Raw genomic sequence first — 22,048 nt, 5'->3', positions numbered from 1 at the left:
CAATAGCAGATGACTAAGCCAGGCGAACCATGGCCCCGGCGCGGCGTTCCTCAACGTTCTGCTGCTAGGTAACTTAGACATCAATTTGCAATGCAAACGAAGATTCAACATCACCTTTCAACACGTTGTTTGCTCATTCTTTCATTCTCTACTAATCTATCACACTGATCGATCCGAGGTTACTGCAGTATGCACCTTCATGAGCCCACAGATCCACTTTCCCCGCCTTGTCTACTTTGACAAGTGTTTAAAGTTACAGCAATGCTCAACCACTGAAACAATCAATGAACTCAAGAACGCAAGTGCCTCGGGCAATTTCTCTCTCTACATCTGCAAGCGGATATCGTCTTAGCATGCCTCCTCATCGGCGCCAGCAATGTGTTGCTGGGGAGGAGTCATTCTCGACTCGACCTATTGGCCAACCCTTTCTGCCGCCTTGAAGTCTTCTATGCTCAGCTCCCAGCATCTGCGTATCTGCATACTTGCAGTACCGTCTTTGCCTGGCAGAAGTTCATCCCAATCTGCGGTACCATCACCTGGCCAATCCCTGTCAAGTCAACAAACAGAATGCGGTTACGACGGCGGGATCGTGTTGATTACGAACTAGAATTCTTCAACGCGCAGAATAGCGGGCGGGTTCCGGCAGGATCGCACATCTCATGTGCGGGGTCGTTTCGATGATCTTAAGATCACCTTAACCGCTTTTACACGCCAGCATAAGTCACTCAACGATAGCCTTCCTTCGGTCCCAAGGGTCACTCGACTAAGGCTGAATGCGAACAAGTGTTCGTCCAATCAACTTACAAGATCCAACCAACATCAAATCGGGTGTCTACCAAGAGAACCATTGCGACAGCATTGAAACTCTTTTGCTGGCCCTCTACAATTTACATCGCCCATTGTGCCAACCACACCTGGTTCTTCGTGTGAATTGCAATATTGCAGAAAGACGTCGCTTCGTCTTTCCAACCACCATTATTGCTGCAGGCCGAACTAGGCTCTTTTCGCCACAGAGGAAGCAGAGAGCCACCCAACGTTGGGAGAATCAATCGGGCCCCGAAGTCTTGATCACCTAGCCGTGCCTCGTTTTACTCCGTTGAACAGAGCGAGTCCAATTGCAGTGGCATATCACATGGCGTGACACCTTGGTATGTCACTCTTGAATCATCCTCGGCGTATCGGCCTAGTTCGACCATCAACGATTCTCTACGGAAACATGATCTCATTGAAATAGCCAACTATCTGCACTATGCACAAATCAGCACAAGTTGTTCAACCAGTAGGAGCTACGGGCATACGACGTTATTCCCAAGTTAGGCAGGTCAGAGGGAGCTTGCCCTGCGAAAGAAGCCCTTTATATCTGCGACAACTAACGAACCCTTGAGATGGAGCACATCCCCTTTCCCCGGGTCTCGAAACAAAACTCCGAAGATAACCTTCGAGACAAGTCTTTTTGCAGCCCCCCCCCCCCCCCCATATCCGATGCTTGAACCTGCATATTCGGCGACATCCCCCGGTACACGAAGGCGCGGGCAACAAGGCTCTGCCTTGATCCCTAGCCCGACAGCCAGCCCCCAAAGAGCCAAGGGCCCAAACCACTATGGATCTACAAAACAACCAACCGAGTGTCAGCCTTGGGTGGTTCTGAAGGAGGAGAATTTTGTCATCATCCTCCACTCGTCTGGAACAAGATATATCTACGCGAATGCACGAAAGACTGCAAAAAGCCCCTTCCCCACTAACCTTGTGCCAAAAACCCCCTTCTAGAACCCCTTCTTACGTCGTGTCGCCCCGTCTCAGAGGCTTGAGATCCCTCCTTCAACTCAAGCCGGCGCACCGGATGGAACGTCCGGGAGGTGACGGAGCCACAAAGGCACAGAGTCACAGACAGGCGGGCTGCGCTTCATCAACTCGGACCCGGGCAACTCTAGGCCCGGTTCATCAAGAAACGGCCCCAGTGTTCCAGAACAAGCTTGTCGAAGTTCTGCTTTCCCCCCACATGCCCGCCAACTTGACCAACACTATCCGTAACACTAACACCGAAGGACCTCACCATGGAAAGCCACAATCGGAATCGGCACCCCGCCTCGACCGCAACAGCTCTCCATCATCTCTGCCACCTCGTGCGGGTGGCGGATACTCCGGCCATCTGTCTGTGACTGGCAGCTGCTTTAAACACAATCCCTTGAAGGGATCGGGATCCTGGGAAGGCCAAGTCAGCCACACGCTGCACAGCTCCGCTTCCTGTCTGCCAAAACGCGACCCGTTCGCGTTGGCCGCCCACCTTCAAGATAAATGCGGCAAACGAGAAACGCGAAAAGAAGAAAAGAGGACGTTGGTGTTTCCAACGCTAGCGTTTCGCCGTTTCTGCCTAGCCTTTAGGCGAGTTTCTTCCCTCACTACGGGCAACGAACTAGAACCGAATGGTGATCGTCGTGTACTTGGTCTAGCACGTCACGAGGTACGGACGCTCTGCCCCCCCTGACTAGAACATTCCTTCAGCCTGTCAGCCTGTCACTAGCGAATCGACATGGGTGCGTTCGAAGTTTCCCCCCTCCAGCCTCCAGGTCTCTCTGACAGACATCAAATCCCTCCGGTTCATCCGTGCCGGAGCCGGGCGCGACGCCGTTGGCCACGTTCTTTTCTTTTTTTCTCGCGAAGAAAACCCCGGGAGCAAGCCACCAAACGGGGATCCAACTGGAATATGACCTAGCCGTTTCTTCGGCTACTGGCACTGATAAAAGGTAAACGGTTCTCAAACGGCGTGTGCGCCTCCCCGAAGGCGGGCTGCGAGCGGGCGTCTCTCCCGTTTTGCACGCGGCGCATTTCGAATCGCCACCCCCGGATTATGTACGGAGACTTTTGTATCCCGCGCATTGCAGCAATAAGCTTTGTGCCGTCATGTCACATTATGTGAAGCAACTAGATGGCTGCCCCGAACCGTCATGAACCTCGCCCTCACTCCAGGGCATGGCACCAACCAAACCAGATCACCCCTTACGAAGCGTTCGCCTCCATACAGTGGTCGGAAACTAGCACCTTGTCCGTACGACTGAACGGTGCCTGCTGAAGGATCGACAGGCACTGTAGTAGCCGCAAGGTTGCTCTAACAGACAAGACTTAACCTGAAGTGCACTGGGGGCGCACTACCCACCAGCGCAACATCGCAAACATCAAATGACGAGATTGCCATGAACCGAAAACCTAGCTGATATACCCGCTGCTTGGCAAAGCGTAGCGGGCAGCCGCAACCTAACTCTCTCCTTATAGTGACGCCCCTGGTGGGAGGGAGGTCTCTCCCCACAACGAGTGCAGCGCAGCCAAGCCAAGTTAGCAACTTTGCTGCGGAACGTGCTAAACCAAAGAAACGGTTACACGCGTGGGCGCGCGCGCGCGCACCATCCCGTTTCCGCCGCCTCTGAACCTTCAGCGTCCTCATGGCTCTGGATTCAAGTTAGGATCACTCAGCCCGTCTGTATCGTGGCGCCGGAAACGACTCATGACAAAGTCGCACCAGCCCCACGAACCCGCACCGATCGTCGTTGCGCTCCTGCGACTCTACCGTCGCCGTGAACATCATCATTTCTAGGGTGTTTATACGCAGGATATTCAGATACGGATGCACGAACTTGGCTGTCACGCTGCATTTCATCTATACAACGCGACACCCTAGGAGGAAAATCGGTCACGCCGAACGTCCTTGGCATCGAAACATGATCTGATCTGGGAAAAACGCTAAATCATGTTCCCCGCTTGGCGTTGCTTAAACGCTGCTTGATCTTTTGATGGCAAGACTTTGGGATCAACTAATAAAAGATTAGGATGCGACTAAATCACGTCAAATGAGCTTGGCACCCTTGCGGCACCGGCAGCGGCGGCGGCTTCATTCACGTACCTACTCCGTACGCTATCGCGCAATTGCGGTAGCGTCTTTTCCGTCGGCCGTAGTCAATGACAGATCACCACTGCCTGCTAGACTCCAAAATGTGTCCTGTGTCTTGACCTTTTTTTCTATCTATATCTCATTAGAAAAACTCAAGATGGAACTAAATCAGACGAGAAGCTGTAGTATTTGACTCAAAGGCACGACGTCGCACAACACACATACCACCCGCCCACATAGTAATACACACGGTCTGTAGAATAGAACGGTAATCAAACGGTACGACGCGCAAACTCTGCAGTCGTAAATCACCCGATAGTCTATCATCCGTTCATCGGAGCGACGTCAACTCTACGTAATTGACAGTCTCCAAAGTTGTTCAAACTCTACTTTCCGGTGACTGTTCCATTTCGCAAATCATCTTTTTCCTTCGACCCGCCTGAAGTGTCGTCGGTGGAGTTCAGTCAAGATAAGGTACGCCTCATCATGTAAGTCATAAAGTTTAGTGTGCTAGAGTTTCCATGGGACTTTGCTTTTTGGGGGGTGGCGGTCCCTGGAGATCCTCATGTGGATACACTGGAGAGCTTCAGCGTTGTTGAAGAACACCCTTTGAACGGAAAAAGAAAAAGTGAGACAGGCCGAGACAGGGACCCGGAAACCCTGTTAGAGTGTTGTTGTGATGAGGCTCATCACGGAATCACGTTTAATGTTTTGCAGAATTGGTGACTGTGGGTTTTGGAAATTTGTTTCTTTTGATTGTCGCTTCTTCCCGTGGGAAGGGACTTTGCGGTACAGATGGCACACTGCGACCACTGACCGTGATGATCTAGCTTACAAGGTTGCACACAACCGGTATTGTAACATGAAAAGAAATGGCTGTCTGTCCACGCCGGGGCCAAGACATTTTCCCACAAGAAAAGGATCGCACCGCCAACACCCAATAGATGACCATGCAATATATAATTTCGGTATAGGGAAACGACATTGTGATGAAGGGAAGGTGGTAATGTGGCGCCGGCCAATAAATGAAACAACTAGTAATAGAACAGAAGAAAAGGAGCGTCGCGGACGGGTATCAAGTTGGTGATGATAATGTAGCAAGAAATAAGAGCACTTCTCGGGAAAGGAAGGTAATGGGTCAGCCGTGAAGTCGTTTGAGACGTAGGGAGCGTAAGCGTTAAATGAATAACGGTTTCGAAACAGAACAAGATTGAGATGAAATGGAATGCAGTATAGTTGCTGTTGCCGTATTGGACAAGCAAGATGGGGTAGAGCTGAGGCTGGCTGGCTCCTAGCCTCGGAAAACGGCACTAGTGAGGAAGATGGCTCCGTCGTCGGCCGGGCTATCCTTGGCTGGAGGGGAAGGCGCGCGAGGAGACGGGATGGTGTCCTTGGTGTCCTTGGCGTCGGTGGGCTTCTCATTTGCGAGCCCACTGAGAGCCTCATGGCTGCGTGCCCGATGGATCTCCTTCTGTTCGTCATCCGACAGGGCCGCAGTGGCCTCAGTCTGGTTTGCGGCAGCGCTCATCTTGGTGATCTCATTCTCCACGTCGGCCAGAAGAGCGTACACGTCGCTGTCGGCATAGATGCGGATGCTTTCCATGCCGGTGCGGCGGTGACTGAAGGAAGAGACATGCTTGTCGACCGAGGCAACGGGGCACTCCTCGATCACGGGTTGCTCGACGATGGTGCTGGGGACCTGGGCAACGACCCGTTGTGGTGAAGGGGAGCTGCTAGCAGTGTGCGAAGAGAAGGAGTTCTTGGTGGGGCTTCGAGGAGGAGTGGAGATGTTTCCAACACCCACTGGTGGAGGCGGGCGGATGCCCATGGCGAGCTGCAATGACTCGCTCGCGGCCGTCGCGGCGGGAGTGGGGAGGGTAGCTGCAGCAGCGACGTGTTCCAGAAGCTTTTGGCGTACCCGTGTACGACGGTTCTCAGCCTGTTCCAGCTTGTTCACCCAATCGTCGATCGACGTATCGAGCTCAGCGAGAGCTTCCTCTTGCTTAAGCATCGAGTCTGTGCTAAATCTAGCCGTACGAGGAGAGCGGAGATACTGGCAGATACGAGAGTGCAGATTGCGCCGACCAGCTCGCAGAGAGTTGTAGGTGCGGCGCAGATACTCGGTGCGCTCATCGAGCTGACGAAGTTCCTGTGTATACTGTCAGTTTTCGCTGTTCGATAATGAGGCACAGAATGACCCTTACCCTTGAAAGGAGCTCAACATCCTCCTTTCTGAGTACCTCAAATCGGGAAGCCTGTCCGAAGGCCTGCTTTTGCAAAGCTGCCAGTTCGTCTTGCTCGATATGGCTGGGTGCCTCGCCGGCTCGGAATCCACTAGGAAGCTCTTCGAAAGCCCGGCGTTCAGCACTCTTATTTCTTGTTGAGCAGCTTCGCTTGGGGATGAGACCGTTGTTGTTTCGTGATTCGCTTCGCTTCCGTGGCCGTCCCCGGTCCATGATACTACCAGACTCAGACTGACCTCTCCTGTGGCTGTGAACAAACGGCCTTTGTGTGCCGTCGTTACCAGGTGACGCAGAGTTCTCGCTCTTGAGCTGGACAGGGGTGGATGCGTCTTGGCTGTAGTTCAACTCCCAGGGCTTCGTCGAGCTACGTTCCTCCATAATGGGAGCAGACACGGGAGTTGTGGCGGACATAAAAGTTGGGCAGGCGGACAACGGAGTCGTGAGGGCGGTTGAGGCGGTCAAAGGCGTATACGGAGTTCGGGCAAGTGATCTAGGTGAATCATCGGCGCGGGCGGAATACTGAGAAGAGTCTTGGCCGGTGCTGCCGGATCGCATGCGATTGTGGGAGATTTGTCTGGCAAGACGCGGCACGTTGCCAATGTGGGTAGGAATGACGAGAGGCGCCAATTGCTTCGGCGAGGCGGGTTGGCGGGGAGTCTGGCTCTCTGAGGTAGATCGTTGGTGTCGGTCTGGTGAGCGGGCTGGAGTGGTGCAACCAGATCTATCGGCGTCGGCCGCGGCTATCGATGAGACGGATCCGTTCGATTTGTGCTGTTTGATGTGGTGTCCTGGTGCGCTAACAGATCTCTCGTGGAGCGGTGGACGTCCCGGAATAGTGGCTATAGCTTGTCAGCTATGTATTGCTTGACAAAGCTGAAGGGCAGATACTTACGTGAATCCATGGGAACCTCTTGGACAGTCGTCATGGGGCCCAATTCGGGGATGCTGACTTTACGCCGTCTAATGAGGTTGTGTTCCTTGATGCGCAGGCGGAGTGAACCGCTGCTGGTGCAGGGCTTCTCGGTCTTGTCGTTCTGTCCCATGGCGAGGGCGAAGGCTTGCTCGGGGTCGAGGCTCTTGTTTGGTGGCCGTTGCTGGCGATCCTTTGGGAAGAGCTGGTACTTCCGGGTGTCTGGATGGTGCATCCTCCACACGAAGGGCTTGTGATCTGATGATGATGACAATGGTGGTGCTTGTGATGTCTGAGAGAATCCCAAGACGTGGTCAGCTAAAGAATAACTCATAGGTATAGAGGACGTGTAGGTAGTTGGAATAAAAGAGCGATGTCCATACCGAATCCATTGGGGGTAGTGGGGAGGGCGGCTTCGCTATATACGGCGGGTTGGCGGACTCGCCTTCATCGAGCATACAGCTTGCGATGTGAGCCATTGAGAGAAAAGGGACAGGGTTCTGAGGGTGAGGGATAGATGACAGCTGGTACAGGTCAGGAGTAGATCTGGCACAGCTATAGCCAAGGACAGGGAAGCTATAGGTCCCACGCTATAGTAAAACAATGGCACCTTGGACGAAGAAGTCGAGCAGTGAGGCTATATATGTCTTATGCAGTGGAGAGGAACCCGACTGGAGAAGAGGGAAGAAAAAAGCTCGACTTGAACTTGACATGGGGGTCCCCTTCGGTTGCTTCGATATGCAGGTCGGTCTGTTTTCTAACAGGGAGCCTTGACTCTTTCTCGACCGGGAGGCTATGGGCCCTGGGCCCTGGGCCAGTATGACAGGGGGGGATGCAGACGTGGGAAAAGACAGAGAGAGAAGAGAGACCAGGGGGTGTGGGGGGGACGGCACGAGTTGGGGCGAACTGGGGGTGAGGAATAGAAACAGAAAGGTGACGGAGCTGAGTCGAGGACGATACGGACAAGAGTAAAGATCAGAGGAAGAAGACAAACCTTGAGGTATCTTTAGACCAGCATGGAGGCAGCAAAAGGAGGGCGTTTGAAGGATGCGAGTATCGATTGTATCAAGGTACGTTACGTAGCTCAGTTACGAAGATCCAGGTAGATATGAGAGGAAGAAGAAGTAAGAATATGAAAAAGAAGACGGTACGGATGGTCTTTTTCAGTATCAAAGGCAGGAAATGTGGTAAGAAAACGGATAGCACCAGATAGACTACCAGAGTGCGTTTGTCGGGCAACGGGGATGTCCCATGGGAAGCAACGTTCTTGGGCAGTGCGAGCGAGAGTGTCTAAGGTACTAGCCGGGAACGTGGAGTTTTGATGTCTGCACTGCTGCAGCTGCCACCGCACGCATACTCCGTAGTCTGCAGCTGGAGTTGTCTACTGCAGGACGGGGGGCAAGGAAGGCAAGCCGCAACGGGGACAACGGGTAAGGTAGGAAACAGACAGGAGAGGACATGGCGGCGGCGAGGTGTCGAGTCGAGGAGTGACCGTCCGTGATGCAGATGCAAGCACCTCGAAGGCTCGAAGAGACGATGAGTGATTGAGTGTGTTGCTTCCAACGTGCTTCCTTGAAGCTTCTCCAGAGCAGGTTAGGACCGAAATTGCAACTTGAGACCCAGTCAGAGTCCAACGAACTGGGCGAAACACGAGGGAAGCTATGTCCGACTGCCGGACAAGAAGCAAAATTAGGAATAGGGCAGTATGAAGTAGGGGTGAAGGAACCAGAAATGGACAAGGGCCACGCCGTGGGACGAAGTGGATGGCGACAAGTCCAAGACAGAGAAGGAGAAGAGTGGGTGTGGAACAGAGGAAGAGGGACGTCACGCTAGCAGGAACTTAAAGTGTAATTGTGTTGTGCGTGGACGACTACTCCGTGGGTGTGTATTCAGGTCAGGTCTTCACAAAGCTCGAGAGTGTCGTGAGTGTGTGGGATAGTGTGCACTACTGCTGTGTAGGGAGTGGTGTTTACGGTTATGAATGGAGGTGGTGGAGAGGTCGAAGTGCGAATAAGGTACAGATGTGCAAAGTGGGAAAAGATGTGCAGAGAGTGTGCACCCACCCCCATCCGCAATCTGTTGCGTCGCGGTGCATCTGCAACATGTGCAAGTGGTTTTTCTGCAGCTTCCAGGTTGCATGGGTAAAAATGGTGAAAAGTGGGAGGGAAGGACATTAGGACGGGGACAAGTTGAAACGGCTTGAGCACGCTGCACGCCGCACAACCAGAAAAGCCACGCCCACTATGTACTAGCTCGAGTGTCAAGAGGCAGGGGCGGTCCATTGGATTGGCTCGTAGTTGCCAAAAGTTCAGAACAACGGCGAAAAAGAGCAAGAACGTCTGCGCGAAGGAGAGAGGTACTTACCTGTCCGTACCTACCTACTGCAAGTACAGAAAATGAGGTGGGAAGGATCCACTCTCTCTGACCGGGGGTCCTACTCAGGAAAATATGGAGATTCCGGTGCCTGGGATTCTGCGAGAACGTCAACCTGGACGGACAGTGACGAGATCCCGGAGCACAGAGGAGCCTACTTACCTTAAGGTACCTTACTGAGTGTGCCAATTAGAGATACGTACCGTGCTTGCCTCGAGCCCTCGACTGCAAAGGTTTCCGTCACCCCACTCTCAGCATCCATCCATCCATCCCCACTCCAACTGCACCTTATTCGTCCGGGATGCTCCAGCAATGGAAAACTGCAAAGGTAAGCGCGATACGTACCTTACCGGGAATCCTCATCGATGGCGTTTGTAACGACGCACTGGCGCACATGGCATCCTTCCCCTCTTCAATGTTCCTCTCCGAATAACCGATGCCCGTCATGCTAGTTCATATTACCCGTCTGATAACCTTTTTTCTCAAGATTTTGGTGGTGGGAGTAGACCGGGCGGGTGGTAAGTCAAGGGTTCTCTGCTACACCAACAGCACCATCTATATACACTTCACCCAGACTTGTCCACCTCGCCTTCAAGTCTCTCTCCTGCGGCTTGCCAGGGACTTTGCAGCACACCTCAGGGTGAAGTAAGGTAGCGTCGCCACAGCAGTGGGTTGAAAGCCACCACTTGCCACAGACACAGTACTGCGTACAAGAAATCAGGTTGTGAATGTAACGCTTCTACTAATAACCTGAAGCACTCGGACCTGTTTGTGATTGTCTAGATGTCCAACAAGTTACCGGAACAGGAGATGACCGAAAGAATACCCTGGCGTGATGTTTCCGACTCTACTTGGCTCTATCTCAAGATAGTCTCCGTTCAAGGGGTAACGTCTTCGTGAATTTGGAACGCTTTCAGGTTGTCTGTCTCTTCAAGTTCATCTGTGCTCAAGTTGCCAGCTACGGTCTACAGTCCATGAGAATAGGGAGGGGCAGGTATGAGATAGTAGCATTGAGCACATGGACACTAGGCTACTACCTCAGAATTGCCTCTCAAGTCTCGACCACCCAACTTCCCTGCCTTTGGAGGCCTGGACCGTTCTTGTTCCTGCTTGCAACGACCTCGACCTTTCCCAACCCAGATAATACGAGTCGCACTTGCTTCTTTCAACCAGGTAGATGCCTCGCGCTTCTGGCAAGTCCCAGCGCGGAGACACAGAGACTGAGGGGCTGAGTTGACTCGGTTCCTTCCCATAATGTGCCATTTCCACGTACGGGAACACAGTGGTGCGGCAGTCAGCCGTCTTCAACATCGTCTCTGTGCGAACAATATCCTTGTCATTTTGTCGTCTCTTGTCTTGCCCCTCTCAGCTATGGGCAATCCGCGGTACCACCGCCACCAACACGAGAATCAAGAAACGCGCTAAACACCGACTCATGGCCTCACGACCGGCTTGTTTCTTCCAAAAATCTATTATCGCAATGCGCCTTTCAAAGTCAGATTCGCAATCGAATCCACCTGACTACCAATCCATGACTCTCTCCACACTCCATGTGCGTGCCCAAGCGACGATCATCATCATCACGAAAAACGTCCCTCTACGAATAGCACCATTCGCTTACACGAGAACCCACCCTACCTTACCTCTAGTGCAAGCTTGACTTCATCTTGCCTTTCAACACCATCAATTTCTAGTGGATGTCTGCTTCACCATCCCACAAAGCAACAACACAGACGTGCTCCAGGGCCACCTTGTTGTACTGTCTCATTCTGCTACCATGGTGAGAAGTCACGCCGTCGTCTCCCTCGGGTGACGAACGGCCGTTTAAGCAAAACATTTCGGACATCTGCTACCACATCATGCTTCGACCGGTCCATCCTAATGCACTCGCGCCTATCTCGCTCTCTTGATCACAGCCTCTTTCTCGCTGCATCGCAGCACGCATCAACCGCTGCGCCATTCTTTGGGTCGCACGTCCCTCTCACCGCAGCCGATGTCACCACCCGCGGAAGAACGAAACTTGCTTGCTGATCGAGCCGCGAGCCAACGAACGCTATCGTCTTAATCCCATTATTGTTTCTAGCTTCGTGTAAGCGCGAGAACAGCAGAGAAAAGATTCATGCCATCAAGTACGTTTCCAGCCACCCTTACGATTGAGGATAGATGGCGTCTCTAGACTAATCTTTCGGCACCGTTGCATCAAGCTACTTCTCATGTTTGACACTGACTTTGTCTAGCAATAATCACACGTGGACTACAAGTGGACGCTCTGGCATTCCCAATTTCAGCTAGGCGAAGAGCGCATCAGCTAAAGAGCCTGCGTGAAGGCCTCACATCATTCGCCATCAGCTGCGATTCGCTGGCTGATCTGGACCGTCTCGGTATTCAAGCTCGCAGCGATTGGAAAGAACTTGCCAGGATGCATCCGCTTTAGTCGGGAGGGGATGCCCTGGCAATCCAATGATATGAGTCGGAGAATTTACGGTATTGGCCGAATGTCAAACTCGCACAGGCGCACAGCGGGGAGGCTTTGCATGAAGTCGCATGAATGATGACCCCAACGGACGAAGAGGATTGGACGACCAAACAAGCATATCGAGAGAGCTACCACCGACGACGTAATGGTACCGAAACTTCAGGTATCATCCTCTGCGGTCCATCCAAAATCTGGATTTATCGCTTCGCAATGGACAGTGGTATATCCGACAGCTAAAGTAGCCAGTATGTTCGACTTCATCAACGACGAGGCGGAAGTCCACTTATAATTATGGCTTCATCAACAGGAGAGCGTTTAGTGCTGTACTAGGTCAAAGCCTGTTCACTCGGAGACTCGGGAAGCGGCGAGTCAAACTAAGCCTTCGGTCCCGATGGCACTAACAAGAGATTGACGTTGGGGCTTCGAGCTTTGACATCGACACAGGCCGTGGACAAACCCTTCGAAAGAATAGACCCTTCAGCACCAATGGCTTAAAGTTTGTCCTTAGGGCACGACAGACGGTCTCAAGTCTTTCTAGATTGCGCCCCGTGGCTTCGATTCTCGGCTGCTTAGACTTCTGTCACTTGCATGGCGACATGCCAACGAGTGTCACGAATCCGCCAGCCCAGCGTCATCGACGTGGGCAGCGTTAAACACAGCTCTCCATCCGTTGAAGCAACATTGCATACCTATGGCTCTGGGTCAACGGGTCCATTCGTCTAGTCATCGGTTGTATCCCACAGCTCCTACCTCACCATCGGAAGTTGGTTTCACCTTAATTTACCTACGACTCCCGCTCGGAACGCTCGCCGGATTCCAGTCGCCAAGCTTTTTTTGGTCCAGCACTATGAGCGGCCCAGCACTTGTTCCCGTCTCCACGTTCTTGACGTTAATCGTATCACCAATACTGCTCAAGGAAACAACGGCGCCTTTGGATCGCTGAGCTGCCTAGGATCCTCCCGGTCTGTCAAACACAGCCAACCCCAATTGCCGTTTTTCGCTATGACTCCCCTTTCCCCTCCTCTTCGTTCTTAGGCGCGGAAACAACAGGACCTAGAAAAAACACGCCATGCTCAAAATGACAGCTGAGCCGGTCACAATCGTCAAAGCGTTTTATTCACTTCATCGTTGCTTATGGCGAAGGCTGATGGATCGACCACTAGCCCATTCTATATTCATCCTGGACCAGAGCAACGTGCGGACGACGTGCCCGCAATTGACGAATACTACCGTGCATCCTGCGCACTTGAGTCTGAAGCGCTCCGAGCCGTCTCGACCCAGCCGCAATCTCCGTGAAAAATAGGCTGCGAATCTCGGCTCCGGTCATGAGTTCGCATGGGTGTCTTGAACACCTTCAACAATGATCACACCGCTAGTAACTAGAGTCTTGGTGTTGTCCGAGCAGCCCTTGAAAGCGTTCGAACCTACCGATCCTTACACGTTTGTCCGTACGGACTGACGGAGTACCAAATATTTTTCACTTTACGAATATCGACCAGGAAGTCTAGGTAACCACGTTGGCCGGACTTCGCTCCCGAGGTAAGGGACCCCTGGTTCATCTTCCACGAGCCCAACAGCGACCTTGCCATTAAGATCAACCTGGTTTCCACGTCTCTGTCTCCTCTCAGTGGCCCGAACGTCAGTTTCTGCGGCGCGGATAGGTATGATGGAGCATATGAGAGTATGAGGAGTTAAGTGAGGTCAAACTTGACTCAAGCCATAGCACTCTAACGCAATTTGACGACCGTGTGCTGACGGGCATCGGCGCCTATCCGAACAACGCGGGGTTTCTTCAACTTGCCAATAACTTATGCACGAGGCGGCCTACACGGAACTGAGACGTCTTTGAAGAATTGGAATAAGAAAGCAGCTTGCACTATGAGGCGTGGGGTTCACACTCTAATGGTTTTGCACAGCATCGTCGGTTTTTTGGAATATCTCAGACTATGATCAGCGATGTCACGAAATTGGGAGAAGAGAGGCCACCACGGAGATGTTCATGGTTATTCTCATTGTACAGCAACTCACTGCACCTTGGACGACGGTGAATGGAGGTACGGAGTACGGATACGGGACACAAACACTCGTCCATCTTGAGACGAAGATCAAATTGTCGAGACCTCCTCAGGCTCCCATCCTTCGGTGGGACCGATGAGAACCTGGGTGGAACCAGGTATCCTTGAAGATGCAGCATACATGTCTGAAATAGGTTGATCTCCGCCCCTAGCCACTCCTATCCTGAGCAATTGCCAGGGCCCCTGGCCTCTCGACCTCCCAACGAAGCTCCCCTGTCGACGACCCATCTCGACACTGGCTCCCCGAGATATCAAGGCTCCAGCCGTTCATTAATGCAGGGGGACTTTACTAACCTCGCACGTGTACTCCGTAGAGCGGTGGCAGGACAATATCGAAATCGACTGGGTTTACCGTTTTGCAACGAGCAGAGCGCCGGGATCGTGGATCCTGAGTGATGTCAATATCGCACCGTTGTATTGTAAGACGGGCCTCAGTAGAATATATTCGCCTAGTTGAGGAACCTCATATCCGACAACTTGACGAGAGAGACCAATATTTCATCTCGAAAGCTCGGCTCATAAAGACAATCACGGCTAGGACACATCATCGGCATACTTGACACGATACCATCAACATTTCACCTGATTTGGGATTTCCGCCTTCATTAGGGCCAGAGATAGCCAGGTCTGGTGGTCAGTGTGCGCGGACGCATCCGCGTTGAGATCGGCCGGCTACAACCTGGTTCATGACCGTGCTGGCGCGCTGCGATGCTCCAGCGTCGTCACATTCACACGGACTGGGGCGACTTTTTACACCCCGCACTTAGGACCATCTCTGCAACGACGTCGCATTCTTCACATCGCTTATGCTGCAAACGAGTCACGAAAATTCATAGAGAAATGATGCATGGTGGAGATGACTGCGGTACTCTCAGGAGTTCGCACTCGGAACTCACCATTCTCATAGTCATGGGACCACGAGGCAAATCCTCAACGGAACAGCGGCAACAGACAAGAAAATGAACCACAACGCCATGATACAGATGTTGCACTGCGAATGGATACTGTGTTGGCGCGCAGCGGTCGGCCAAAATTGAGGGTTTTTAGAGTTACGTCAACAACTGACAGGAAGAACTCGTGGCCCGGGCCTCGAAGATCTTGTGAGATCTGCTGAGCTGGCGCTGTATTGAGCAAACTGAGGGTTTCGCCCAGTGAAACACTGACGCTGAACAATGCCGTCTATCCTCTCGCTATCTGGATCCAGCTAGCTAACTGCACCATCCACTCTTCCATCTTATCTCGCGTTGTCTGGGTCAATCATTCTCCACCGACCAAGTGCCGATAACTCTGCAAACTTCCAAGTGCCGCATCACGCCAATGAGGACCGAAACCACAGCATCAGGCTTATGTGTAGCTTATTCCTGAGAAAACAACGCCGCCCATGCAGCCTTCGATATGCGCGTTCAGATGTGTCGAGGTTCACTTGTGTCGTCCTGTCTAGGTCGCTATCATGTCCGGCCGCAGACCGTTGACGATGATGAGACGACCTCCGATCTTGTTAGCCGGCATCCATCCACCAGGAAGCAACTTCATATGCCGGAAACAAGCTTTCTAAACAACCTCAGTGGAGATAAGGTGGTGGCACCTCGAGTGAGGGGATAGTAGGGCGCCATCATTGCGAGTATGGGCAGCAATCATTGTAATCTCAGGCATTGAAGGCCCCCACGCTCTTGAGGAACAGCACAGTACGGACACAACAGCAGGCATCTTCCTTCGCGGGACCTAGCTACACCAAGCAAAGTAAGGATCTGACATTGAGACAACCTGCCATCGTTCCAATATTCCTGGCATACCAAGCTTATAATACACATAGTAATGGCAGGCACTAGAGTCTGGTTCGTCGCAGACCCATGGTTAGCGCCATTGCCTCACATCGCTTACAACTCTCTCGAAACTCGCTTTACAACAGTCTCGGGATACGGCTGTTTGCACACTTCCCACATAGAGAGAGGTCTATACCAAAGCCCTCTCAACGACTTTCTGGCTCGATCAAGCCTGGTTTCTTCCCTAGTTGATCTCAACGACGGGCCGTGTGACACGTTGACAACACTATGCCCCTATTCGCACGTTGACTGATACGCCACTAGGTTGTAACCTTGCAACAAAAGGAGGATGTGGATTCGCTCACATCATAGACAGTTTACAGAACTTCGAAGACGCGTCAACTCTGTGGCGAACTATTTAGACCAAACTACCAAGCAATCATGGACCATGGGCGATTCTCTGCCAATTCTCGCTTCCACCAGGTTCCGGTGATAGGCAATGGTCAAGCCTCCAACGCAAGAGCGAATCGTCATATCACATAGGACCTGCCACTTCTCTGGTTGACAGTATGCCTGATCGTGGTATTGCAAGCATCATTGCCCCCAAAGAGAGGTTCTAATCTAGCGTTCCCGAGGCTCGAGCAGTAGGTGGCAGACACGCCTTCGCCTGCTTCAAGTGCGGGGTCGAAACAGCGTTTCATCCAGGAAACTTGACCTGGTAGTCATCTGCAACCTATTATTCGTCAATGGCAAGGAAATCACAAGTGCGGATAATCTCTCTATAACAGCTACGATACGGGGAAGGAGGCCGATCTCATCCCCGTCAGAAGCGAAGCCACACAACCGCAGTTACGGTTCAAGGCGTCCGCATAGAGGCAAGGCCAACGATGGGGGAACGACCAATGTTGAGTATCTAGCCCCCGAACGGCGTCACCTCGAGGCCCCGAGACTCAGGCTACCAACACATGAAGGTAGTATTCATGAGCTGCTTGAGGGGGGGGGGGGGCAATTGCGAAGCCGGGGGATGCGACCCCTAGAAACACTGTCACGAAAGGTTGAGGGCGAAGCATCACTGTATGGCACAAGAGTCAAGACTCAACTTGCAAAACGTGGCAAACCCCTTGACAAAACTGCAATTGGGCGCAGATTTGAGCGGCTAGCCAACCCTACAACTTTGCCCCTGGTAGGCCGCAGTCTCGGACTAGAGATGCTAACCTGGCGAGATTACCACACGTTGAAGAGTTGGGGAGATTCCCTGAGAGGTCCCGACATGGATGCCGGTGGCCCATGACAAAAGGGATCAACATGCGGAGTATTATTTCGTCGTATATTTTTGACTTTGGCACCCGTCTCGGGACCTGCATGTCAACGGGCATATTCGGGAGAGATCAGCAGTCAATCACATCCAAGTTTCCAATTTTCTCCGACGATTACAGCAGCGCAAATGCCGGAGCCACATGGTTGACAGGCCCTTTCTCTTTGTCAACTAACAACACCGCAACGACTTCGTAACCCGTAAGACAAGCTGATTTTGCAGAGGCATTGCATTCGATAGACGACAGCCATGACAGGAATGACGAGTTACCATTAGATTCATCGCTTTGCAATCACCATGACACGCTGTGGGAGTTGTAGTACTGTCAGAGACTAGTGGAGATGAAGGGAATAGACGTCAGGCGAGACCCTTCAATCCTCAAGCTACGGATACCATGGACTCGCCCACACTCTCCCTCCTCTCTCTTGTTGCCTGAAACTAACCCGAGGTTAAAGTTTGGCCAACGTTCCCAGGCTGTCATGTCAAGATCTTGTCGGTGCCCCTCATTTAATTCTTAGCGCGGAAAACGCGATCGGACTTGTGCTCCCCCGGCCCTTGTCCTACCAAGGCTCTCACTTACATTGCATTGCTGCAATCTACGGCAACGCACAAACAGACCGCGGCTTGCAGTAGCAGTATGCGTGCCATCATCATGAGTTGACAGAGCACGCAACGCTCAAACACGGGCCTCTTCCGACGAGCAGTGTAAGCCTTCTAGACATCTCTACCACGCATACGGCCCTCTCGCAATGGCTCTCGGTGCCAGACCGAGCCCTCCCGGCGCAGGATCAAGGCTAACCTTTCGGGCAGTATTCCCACACTTTCATATCCGGTATTCGGTCATTCGGCACCGATCCGGTCTCTGGCGGTCTCTAGAGAGGTTTGCAAGAAGCACCGTCCTCCTGGCCCCTCTCTTGGCGAACTCGGCCGGCCACCCCCGCTTCGGAGCAAGACCGATGCTCAATCCCTCCCCTCGGGCCCCAACGCAAAGAAAAAGAGGAAGAGTGAGAAAAGCCACGCGTTGAGCCTGGCTTCCGGCAACGCTCCCTGCTAAGCTTGAATTGTTAGCGTCCCTCTTGCTTGGGAAAACGCTATCCAGCGTGATCTGGGGGGGCCCTTATCCAGTCACAGCTCGGCCACGCCGCACCACTACCACCAATATGTATGAAGATGAGCTAGGCTGGGAGGGGCAGGCCGACACTGGCAGACTGGCTCCCCTTTTCTTGGTCTTGGCTTCAACGGGTGCGCTCCGCGGTTGCTGCTGGTCCATGAAGCTTCAAGGGCAAGGTCACGACGCACCTGCAGTGGTGCGAAACCGCGATCCCTCCAACGTGGTAGACAGAGAGGGCCAGATCAAGTCGGGGATGAAGCGTCCATACTCGAAAGGTGCCCATCCTCCGGCGCATCCTCCATGGCCGAAGTCCTTCGCTGCGGAATCTGGCCCTCCAAAACGGCATCGCTTTGCATTTCACACCCTGTTCGTGGCTCTTATCACTGCTTGCGACAGACTCACAGACTCACAGGTTAGAGCATGCCCTCCAGCAATTCAGCAGTCCAGCCTCTAGGCCTTGATAGAATCAGCATTCAGCGAACCTTCATGGCCTCACCCCTGCACTGCCTTGCCTACTTGCTGCTCAGTGAGTTTCCAAGCATTCGTTTGTCAGAGCTTACAAGCCCAGGGGCCCAGGCCAAACAACGCCCATTGCACCAGCCTGGGCCAGCGAGACAATCGTTCCCGTCTTCCAGGAACGAGGTCATCTCCTGTTCGTCAACAACCGTGACCAAATACTGCATTGTCTAAAAGCCCGTAGCCATACATTCGGGCTGTTTCACGACGGCACGAGGGAAGCGCACCTGTTCTTGCACAGCCCGACCCATCGCAGGCTTAACTTTCACAAACCTCTCAGGCGCCCCCCCCCCCCCCCCCCCCCCCCCCCCCCCCCCCACCAACACCCACCAAACCCAACAACACCAACCCCCCCCCCCCACCCCACCCAAACCCCCCCCCACCCACCCCAACCCCCCCACCCCCAGACCACACCCCCCCCCCCCCCCCCCCCCCCCCCCCCCGAAGGAAGCCCAAGCAAATATCGGCAAATATTGCACAAACTGTACGGATATTCCCAGCGCGATAGCTCGCATCTTATCATAGGCAACGCCACATATAGCGCTATAACGAAGAACTGCTGCAGCCCCTTTCAATCTCCAACCATCCCCTTTCCCCCCTCCCCCTTCCACCGAAGAAACGAGCGAGACCCCTGCTGGCTATTTGGACTCCGGTTGGACACGGGCTTCCAGAAGAATGTGGGTTCCTGTTGTGACAGGGTGACAGCGCGCCCCCATCAAGTGTGGGGTAAGGGTGGCCGGACAAGCTCCCACGGCTCCCAGCTCCCCCCTCCAAGGCTCAAGCTCCGAGGGCCCTGAGTAAATGAATAAGACGGATCCGTTATTGGTGATGGAGGCATGGATCTCTGCGATTGAGATTGAGAGGCCGTTTGGTATCCGCAAGCTTGGCGGTCTGTTTTCCTTCGGGGAGGGGTCTCAAGATGCAGAATATTCAATATCCTTTGCTATACTAAGCTTTCCACTCGGGAAAGTTTATCGCCCTTGAAGATGTTCGCCCAGTACGAGGATGGATCTTTTATTTCTCCTTAGTCGCAAGAAGCGATATTGCAAAAGAGAAATGACGGGCAGTATCTACCTTTACGTATTGGGAGGCTTCAAGCGATTATACCCGGATACGTAACGACTGTCACCTGGGTATCCGTATTCGTACGAAGTACACTACGAGACTGGACTAGGTGGTGTCTTTGCTGGGCGGCGGCCTCTACCTGTGGGCTTTCTCAGTGGGATTTTTTCTCGCCTAACGATAGGCATACCCGTGGCAACCGTCACGATGCAGGTCTTGTCACATATCTCGCATCCACCCATTTTAGCCGGAGGAGGAGCCCTTGACTCTCTCCCACTCTCTTCCTCGAGTCTGCCAACCCCCGGAGCTGGGTTTGGAACCTCTTGGTATCCACAACTCACGCCATGCCGCGCCGCCGGTGTGACCGCGAGGGGCAGTAGCCACGGCCGCGGATGCAGAGCAACCCCTTCCACGGTTCCGACCCCTGTCCTCTTGCGATACCCCGTTGGGAACGCCTTTTTTGTGCCACAGTACGCAGTAGGAGTGAGAAGTGCGAACCGGTCCAGGCGAATGGGGAATGAGCGGTTGGGCCACCTTGTTCACGAGGTGGAAGCGGAAACAGGCAGGAGGCCGAAAAAAAGAGAGAAAGAAGGTGAGGCTGCAGACCCGCCACCATCTCAGATTCTGCAGTCACGAAGAACTTTGTGTCAGTTTTTCTTGTCTTAGATGCGGATGTAGACAGATGCAGATGCAGCCCAGATGCGGGAAGGGGTCTACGGATACAAAGATCGGGCCGGGTGGAATACGAAAAGGAGGGTGTTGACGGGAACGGGAAAGGGGAGGTGGGAAGGTCTGCTGCCACGACACCATGAGCAGAAACGACCTCTTGCATCGCGAGGAGGAAACTGAATCGGGGAGCAACGGCCACATTCAAACGACGGCTGGCTGTATTTCTGACGCGTCGTGCTCCAGCTTCAGGAGGACTCGAAGCCCTCCTGGAGTCGTGACCATTGTCGGATCGTTCCCAGCAGCATCATCATCGGCTATTGGAGCCCTGCCTTTCTATCCTCTATCTCTCACTCTTTTCTCCCCTGATGCACGCACGTGGAAGAAAACCCTCCGCTGAGAGCAGTTTGTTTGATTGTGAATTCCGAAACCCCTCGTGAGAAGGGAGATCGGCCACACGGAACATGGAACGAACTGCTTGTCGAAGTATCTACGGATACTGTTTACGCAGTAAGGGGGTTATCGACTTCCAGGTCCAGGTCTCGAGGTCTGAGCCGGGTGGGCGAGAAGGAGACTTTTCGTCCGGTTTCTCACCCCGGAAAGGACGGAGAGAAGTTTTCTTGTTCCAGGCCATTGTCGACAAACCCTCTCTCAGTGTTGTACGAAGGTATGTGGGAGTGTATGATCTCATGCGGCAGCACCGAAAAAGAAAGGGGTGGACGGTGACGGGTGGCTTGGGGAACAGAAACGCAGGACAAGCCTCCAGGGGCCAGGGCGGAGAGGGAAAAGATAAGTCGGGATGGCGGCGAGCAGGCACAAGGAACGGCTTGGGCAATCCCCGTATCCCGGAGTGCGAAGACGGCCCAGAGATTCTCTCCCAGGTACGGATACGTCACGCAGGGAGATCCCATCCCCGGGGAAAGGCAGCGCCGTTTCAGGATGTTGGTCTTGGTCGCGGTTCACTCGTTCAGCTCCGTTCTGGCTGGGGTCTGCAGCTTTGCAGGTTCGTGTGGAGTTCGAAGACAATCAAGAGAGAGAGAGAGATTGATACGGAAGATGCCCCGTGCTAGGCTCGCGTGAGCTTATCGACGGTTGAGTTTTGGGTGTGCCTGGAGTGCCTGGAGTTTAAGAGACAAGAGTGATAGCCAAGGCTTCCAGGAGAGCCGATGGTCCGGCCTTTGATGTGGGTGTTGGATCTCATCTTGAGTGATGAGGGATGGCCATCTCGATGGCGCCGTTAGGTGTCGTGCTCAAGCCTCGGCATTTGATCGATTGAGAAGGGCACTTCGTACTCTGTAGATGGAGAGAGATGGCAAGCAATCGTCCGCCTGGCCTGCCTAGTTCTTGCATCTTTGGGACGTTTGGAATGAATGCTGAAGACTACTTTACGAGGGTTTACCACCTGGTGAAACAAACGTGAGGTGGGGGCTGGATAGAAACAGTCGCCCTCTCCAAGGTAGCACTCGTGGCTTCCATGACAGATCCAGATAAAGTGTGGCTGGAGGTATGTGGCTTGCCCCGTTGCCGAACTAACCGTCTGTGGCTGAACTTCATGTCCCACGTGTGGCTGAAGCTACCCCTCTACCTTAGTCCGAATGTGGCAAGTGCTACCAACAACATCACGAGAGGAGGAGTTGAAGGACATCAAATTTCTG

General features: G+C 53.2%; 5 protein-coding genes across 5 annotated transcripts, besides 1 other annotated feature; 4 read left to right on the top strand and 1 right to left on the bottom strand.

Annotated features, from left to right (window-relative positions):
* Nucleotides 1-1,705: 1,705 nt before the first annotated feature.
* Nucleotides 1,706-2,485, top strand: CCOS01_05602 (uncharacterized protein; the record flags this gene model as incomplete). Its single annotated transcript, XM_060453779.1, has 1 exon — nt 1,706-2,485. The coding sequence occupies one exon, from the start codon at nt 1,706-1,708 to the stop codon at nt 2,483-2,485; it is 780 nt and encodes a 259-aa protein (XP_060315551.1).
* Nucleotides 2,486-5,174: 2,689 nt separating this feature from the next.
* Nucleotides 5,175-7,614, bottom strand: CCOS01_05601 (uncharacterized protein; the record flags this gene model as incomplete). Its single annotated transcript, XM_060453778.1, has 4 exons — nt 5,175-6,032; nt 6,088-6,965; nt 7,019-7,328; nt 7,420-7,614. Coding segments are annotated over 4 exons (2,241 nt in total), but the record flags the coding sequence as incomplete, so codon positions are not given.
* An 8,550-nt stretch (nt 7,615-16,164) lies between these two features.
* CCOS01_05600 (uncharacterized protein) lies at nt 16,165-16,266 on the top strand (the record flags this gene model as incomplete). The annotated part of the gene is made up of 1 exon (XM_060453777.1): nt 16,165-16,266. One exon carries the CDS (start codon nt 16,165-16,167, stop codon nt 16,264-16,266), a length of 102 nt encoding a protein of 33 aa, XP_060315549.1.
* Nucleotides 16,267-18,198: 1,932 nt separating this feature from the next.
* CCOS01_05599 (uncharacterized protein) lies at nt 18,199-18,603 on the top strand (the record flags this gene model as incomplete). Its single annotated transcript, XM_060453776.1, has 1 exon — nt 18,199-18,603. The coding sequence occupies one exon, from the start codon at nt 18,199-18,201 to the stop codon at nt 18,601-18,603; it is 405 nt and encodes a 134-aa protein (XP_060315548.1).
* Nucleotides 18,604-19,303: 700 nt separating this feature from the next.
* Nucleotides 19,304-19,381: a sequence feature (Short protein (CCOS01_05598, KAK1530495.1) was converted to a misc_feature.).
* A 1,476-nt stretch (nt 19,382-20,857) lies between these two features.
* CCOS01_05597 (uncharacterized protein) lies at nt 20,858-21,463 on the top strand (the record flags this gene model as incomplete). The annotated part of the gene is made up of 2 exons (XM_060453775.1): nt 20,858-21,182; nt 21,213-21,463. 2 exons carry the CDS (start codon nt 20,858-20,860, stop codon nt 21,461-21,463), a joined length of 576 nt encoding a protein of 191 aa, XP_060315547.1.
* Nucleotides 21,464-22,048: the final 585 nt, after the last annotated feature.

Source organism: Colletotrichum costaricense, assembly GCF_030867565.1.
Source record: "Colletotrichum costaricense strain IMI 309622 chromosome Unknown Scaffold_5.1, whole genome shotgun sequence".
NCBI lineage: Eukaryota > Fungi > Ascomycota > Sordariomycetes > Glomerellales > Glomerellaceae > Colletotrichum > Colletotrichum costaricense.
The sequence above is the reverse complement of the archived record's forward strand: the minus strand, read 5'-3'. Positions and strand labels throughout refer to the sequence as shown.